The 6,357-nt window shown below is 46.2% G+C and overlaps 1 protein-coding gene across 1 annotated transcript; it reads left to right on the forward strand.

The window, feature by feature from the left end:
* The first annotated feature begins 1,725 nt into the window (after window positions 1-1,725).
* On the forward strand, window positions 1,726-5,752 carry ADO (2-aminoethanethiol dioxygenase). The gene has a single exon (XM_004617084.2). It carries the CDS (start codon window positions 2,031-2,033, stop codon window positions 2,832-2,834), a length of 804 nt encoding a protein of 267 aa, XP_004617141.1. The 5' UTR covers window positions 1,726-2,030; the 3' UTR covers window positions 2,835-5,752.
* Window positions 5,753-6,357: the final 605 nt, after the last annotated feature.

Genomic DNA, 6,357 nt, shown 5'->3' on the forward strand with positions numbered 1-6,357 from the left:
AAAAATGACCAAATATTAAGACAATATTTACTATTTACAACTGGAATAGTGTTTTTCAAACTTGGCTAATAAAAATCATTGGAGAGTATCTTAAAAATAAATGCTCCCCGATGATTATAAATAGCACCAGAGATGTAGTACAGGAAGTAAGGCACTTGCCTTGCTCGCAGCAGATTTCTGGTGGTGCTCAGCACAGCTCTCTGAGCATCACCAGGAATGAAGTGAACATAAAGCCAAGAGTAAACCTTGAGCACTGCTGGGCATGTCCTCCCACAAAATAAACTAAAAGTTGTAGGTGTCACACCAGTTTTACTGAATCAGACTCTCTGGTGTGTGACCTCAGATTTATATAAAAATTTCCAGGGGTGTCGAATGAATAACTGGATTTCAGAAAGAACTATTACTCTAACCTTAGCACCCTGCAAGTAAATAAATGGAGGGCCTAAACAAAATAGGGTTTACCTAAAGGTATACAGCTTGTAAGTAGCACAGTAGGTTGGAAACACAATCTCCTGTCTCCCTAACTTAATGCTTCAACAAATCAAACTACTATTTTTGGTAAAGCCGTACTTTTTTCTGCTCTGCTGCTTAGCCCTGTCCACTAGTTACTTAATATTCCCAAGCAACTTAATTCCGTGATGTGAAAAAATGGGAATAAGAAAATGCCTTTTTCTTGAGAGGCTGTGAGAGTTGAATACTAGCTAACGCACTTAATAGGCCTGACAAATACTAAATGCTCATTAGACAGGATACATAGCCCAATTACAAGAACCACAAATAAAACGAACAACAAAACAGACAAAGACAGGGGAGCATGCATTTTTCTTCATTAAAGAGGATTTATACAACCACTCCAGGTAGTGAAAAAGAAACCACTTTCACTTTTAAGTCCCTAACTCAGGACATGATGAAGGTCAAGAACTTGCCTAGTTCTCAGCATACCAGTTCCTCTCACAGGATGTCTTGGAATTATGCAGTATATCAATTTTACGATGATGATTAGAAATCTAGCATTTTAAACAGCAAACTTAACTGGGTGATTGTTAGGACAAAGAATCTGTGACCACACCAAATGGTCACAATCCAACCCCTCCCCCCACTCTCCCCAAATTACGCTGCTCTAGAGCGGTGTCACCAGCTCCTGATGCAAACAGCAGCTGGGGGGAAGCTGTGCACGGTAATCACGAAGATCTCTAGGGAATGCTTCGGTGCTCTCAAGTAAGAAACTTAGACATTTACAAAAGTGTTCTCTCTTAATCACCGCGGCACACAGTGCTGCCTGGGCGGCCACCAGAAGTTGAACTTAATTTAGCCTCTTCCCCCAGGGTAAGGGCAGCGCAGGGCGACCTTGAACCTATAAGCAGACACAAACGGCGTCAGGATGTTAACAAGCCTCTTGCCCAGTGCCCCGTAATAGCCAACCTCCTCCAACACTTGACGGGCCAGATGCCGGAAGTGCACTCCCCGGGAATGCCGGGAGTTGTAGTTAAGGACTTACTTCTCTTGCGGTCTTAATGGACTTTCTTTCCCCTCCCCCAAAGAATAAAACACTCTGAAACCCTAAAGAAGGTCTGTTTGTGACCGACACGTTCTAATTCTTCCCTTTCCCGGCGGACAACGGGCACGTTCACGAAACTGATGCCGCGGGCCAGACTACAAGTCCCAGGATGCTGCGCGCGGCGTACGACGCGCCTATGGCCGGCGGCGTAGATGCGGGCCGCCTGAATGGCGCGTCGGGCGTAAGGCGAAGCGCGCCCCCCGCTACGCGGCCGCTACCTGCTCCCGAGCGTGAGTGCGGGCTGCGGGCCGTGCGCGTGCGCGCTGGGAGGGGGCGCGAGGCGGGCGCGCCGGGCCGTTGCGGGCGCGTGGCTGCCGAGGTAGCGGCAGCGCGCCGGAAGGGCCGCTAGTTGCGTGGCCTCGTCCTGCGCCCGGGGTCACCGACAGTCGTGGCGGCCGCCGGGGACCGCAAGGGGCGGAGGAAAGCGGGGGGCGGCGGGGCCCGCTCCCGGCACGCGGAGGATCAGCCGAGCATGCCCCGAGACAACATGGCCTCCCTGATCCAACGGATCGCCCGCCAGGCGTGCCTCACCTTCCGGGGCGGCCGGCGCGTTTCCGAGCGCGGCGAGGCGCCGGGCCCCGGGGAAGCCGCGCCTCCGGGCTTCCCGGAGAACCTGAGCAAGCTGAAGGGCCTGCTGACCCAAGTGCGCGCCGAGGACTTGAACATCGCCCCGCGCAAGGCGACGCTGCAGCCGCTGCCGCCCAGCCTGCCGCCGGTCACCTACATGCACATCTACGAGACCGAGGGCTTCAGCCTCGGCGTGTTCCTGCTCAAGAGCGGCACGTCCATCCCGCTGCACGACCACCCGGGCATGCACGGCATGCTCAAGGTGCTGTACGGCACCGTGCGCATCAGTTGCATGGACAAGCTGGACGCGGACGGCGGGCAGCGGCCGCGGGCCCCGCCGCCCGAGCAGCAGTTCGAGCCGCCGCTGCAGGCGCGGGAGCGGGACGCCGTGCGGGCCGGCGTGCTGCGCTCCCGGGCCGAGTACACCGAGGCCAGCGGGCCCTGCGTCCTCACGCCGCACCAGGACAACCTGCACCAGATCGACGCCGTGGACGGGCCCGCCGCCTTCCTGGACATCCTGGCCCCGCCCTACGACCCCGACGACGGCCGGGACTGCCACTATTACCGGGTGCTGGAACCCGTGCGACCCAAGGAGGCCGCGGGCTCGGCCAGTGACCTGCCCCGAGAGGTGTGGCTCCTGGAGACGCCGCAAGCCGATGACTTCTGGTGCGAAGGGGAGCCCTACCCGGGTCCCAAGGTCTCCCCTTGAAGTCGCCGGCCGCGTCCGGGAGCCTTGGCCGCAGACCGACCCCCCCCCGCCCCCACTTGGATCTGGGCTTCACCTCCCGGCACCCACAAGGGCTCTCTCCCTGCGCCCCCACCCCCGCCAGGCCTGGCATGCGGGGCTCCTGGAACGGGCTGTTGGCGCTGCGGGGGTCACTGCTGTGCCATTGGGAGCAGGGGAGCAAGAGGCTCTGTCACTGCCACCAGTTTGTATGGGGGGATTGGGGCAGGGAATAGCTGAAGCGCTTCCATCCTAAAGCCATAATGAAGAGATTCTTTCTGCTATTCTGCATCCTACACAAAATACATTAAATGGTCCTCCCTTTCCGCCCCCCCTCCCCGCCTTAGGTAAATAGAGTTTGTTTTTCCACTTTTATCCGCAAGCCATCTCCTTATTACCATTTTTAACTTACTGACCGTGCATGACTCAGTTGTTTAAATTGTTCTTAGTTCAAGTCATTGGTTAAAAGCTAAATTTCAAAAACTCAACAGTTTAAATTGAATTGTCCTGTTCCGTTGCTTTTGAAAATTAACTTTTTTTTTTCTTTTCTCAAGTTGGCACCCCCAGGATATAGCTACTCATGCAGAGGACAAAATTTACTTTCTTTGTCTCTCTGGACCATCTCTGGTTCATTTGGGCAGCATCTATCTACTGAGGTACTCTCAACACCTGTGTAACTCAGGTACAGATGGTCGCTTATAGCCCCCCACCGACCTCCAGATGTGAGTTAAGCAGAGTTCCGATTAGAAACTCACCCTTAATGCGAAGGATCTTCGGAGTGACATTTTCATTCTAGTATAAAAGACAATTTTCTGTCTTAACCAGAAGATGCAGAATCAGTATGCTTCCAAACTTTTGAATGTCACACTCCTCTAGCCAGCTGTTGAATTCCATGCCCTATTTCACTCTCGATTTTCCTGTAAAAATAGAGAAAAATATTATGTTGATGACTTGAAATTCTCTCGATAACTCAGATGTTCAGAGAGCCGATGCTTTTGCTTGGCCCGAGGGGCCAGGTTCTCACAACCCTCCAACAGGAGTCAGAGCCTGCTTGCTGCAGTTTGGTTTCTGTCAGAGTGGGAAGGCGCCGTGATCAGCTTCAGAGAACTGAGAATTAACTGTTGGTTGCTATTCAGTGGCACCCAAACGTGGTACAAAATAGTTCTCCCAGTTTTTCAAACAGTTGTGCTGTGACTGGTTTGATTATTACCATTTATTTGATCAGCTGGGCAATTTTTCATTACTTACAAATACAGTGACATCATTTGCTTTAAACTACAGAAGCCTCTTGTTTCCCACTTTTTACTATTGATAGGATTTTGTTGTCATTCACATAACATAAAAATAAAACTGTAGAAATAAACACTAAATTTTTTTCAATGGCTGTCTAGGCCCTCCGGATTGACTTGGCCCTGTGGCTATCAAGTTCTAATATCTCTAATAAAGGATGATGTACTAGTAACAGAAAGTCTTAAGCCCTGTCCCAAAACTGTATTTACCTTTTAAACCTCTTTACTATACACACAGGGCTCCACAAACAGAGTGAAAGAAGTTTTTTCTCCCCAATTTTAAAAGCAATGTAAAAGCAAATTCTTGGTGAGTGATTTTTTAAAACAAAATGATGCATATTCAAGGTTGCATACCAATGTGTTGTAAACCTGACTGGCATAACGCCAAGCATTTCCTCCAGGGTTGCTAAAATTGTTTTATGGTAGCTTCACATTCTGGTGGTTTACTATGCCTTGGGGGTAGTTTGAAGCTATTCTTTACCAGTTCAGTTTAAAAATAAATTCTGGATATGCAAATGATTATCATTTGTGAAAAGTTTTCACAGTATGGGTTCCTCTCCTGGTATAGCAATGAATATATATGGTTAGCAGTCATATACTTAGCTATTTTGAATTGTAGCAAAGTTGATTAATTTACAAAGATTCTTGATACTGATGTATGTGTTCCTAATATAAGCTGGAATATATTAGACTTGCAAAAATTCATTCTGACAGAACAATAATAAAGGAAGATAGTGTTCCTTAAACTTTATTATGAAAAGTTCCTAAGTACAAGTGAGTTGGTTGAAAACAGTTAAGGTGCTTTTCAAATAAGACTATCTGAAATTTTGCATGCCAAAATAGCAATATAAGATCTCTAATTTAATTCAATAAGAACAATGGAACTTTTAGTTCACTAAGAAAATCTGAGTAATGTGAAAGTAAGATGTAACTTTTACTAAACTAATGAAAGCATAATCTTATTACACAGACAGAATGTGTTGCAAAAAACCCTTGCACATTTCTGCATAAACTGTTAGTTATGACTGACTTCATGCGCTGCTACTGTGTTTATATGTATTCCTGCCACATAGACTATTCAATACATCTGTGGGAAAAAGTTGTCTTCCCTTCCTAAAGACTAATGAGCACAATGATACTGAACACTTTTCTGTTGAATAACTAATGCAATAATTGCCTCTCATGGGTGAGTTGTCTGTCTACTATAAAGCTTTTAAATTATCTGGTTATATCAATGGCCAATTATGTCAATGAAGAATATTGTATGCCTACCTACTATTTGATGAGAATTGATTTTTCATACGCCTGAGTAGCATGAATTAAGTTTACATCAGCTGCTGTTTATTAATGAAAAATGGTGGTCTCTTTTTTCAGTAACACTTTTGTTAACGGGAGTGGGTTCTCTGACCTTTCAACACAAACAGCCCCTACAATCTTCTAAAACACACATACTTGATCATGGTCCTTTTGTAGGTGCCTTGGTCTTGGCACTTGATGAGGACTTACTCATCTAATCCAGTGACTGAATCTTGTACTCTAGCTCTGCTTTTCAAAAAAAAAAATATATATATATGTATATATATACACACACACACACACACACACACACACACACACACACACATATACATATATATGTGTATACATTTAAGACATACTGCCCACTGCAACTCTGAGAAAGTCCCACTCCTGTAACTCCTGGTCTGAAATCAGAACTTGCCGGTTACAATCTGACCACTGATCACTTGATTGCAATGAGCCTTTTGTTGTTGAAGAAGTGAAGTCATTTGTTAAGCACCACACAGGTACTCAGTCTTGAGATCCAGAGATATTTACAATTCTGGATTATGATCAGTGTTACGGAAAATAAAGGCATGTTTGAAATTGTTTAGAAGCAAATCTTGATTATTGCAAAATGGAAAAGAAAACTATTACCGGGATGCCTACAGTTTTAGTTTATGCTATAAGATTATTGTCTTAAAACTGGTGACTTTTTGCAGATTCTAAAATCCATTAAGGTTTATAGTTTATTTCTTTTGAGCTGGAGCTTTTAAACTGAAAGCACATCTAAGACTAATATCTTGATACTTACTTTGCTATGCAGGAAAAAAAAATTGTTTTTATACCTAAACCAAAGAAAAATAGGCTAGTGTGAGAAAACAAAAATACTTTCAGTAGCAAAGAAAGAATCTTTTGGACTTAATAATTTTCTCTTTTTT

The sequence above is a fragment of the Sorex araneus genome, chromosome 5 (genome assembly GCF_027595985.1).
Source record: "Sorex araneus isolate mSorAra2 chromosome 5, mSorAra2.pri, whole genome shotgun sequence".
Lineage (NCBI taxonomy): Eukaryota > Metazoa > Chordata > Mammalia > Eulipotyphla > Soricidae > Sorex > Sorex araneus.

Bases quoted from the DNA above. Each gene is read 5' to 3' on its own strand.
- ADO (XM_004617084.2), top strand. From the start codon at position 2,031: ATGCCCCGAGACAACATGGCCTCCCTGATCCAACGGATCGCCCGCCAG.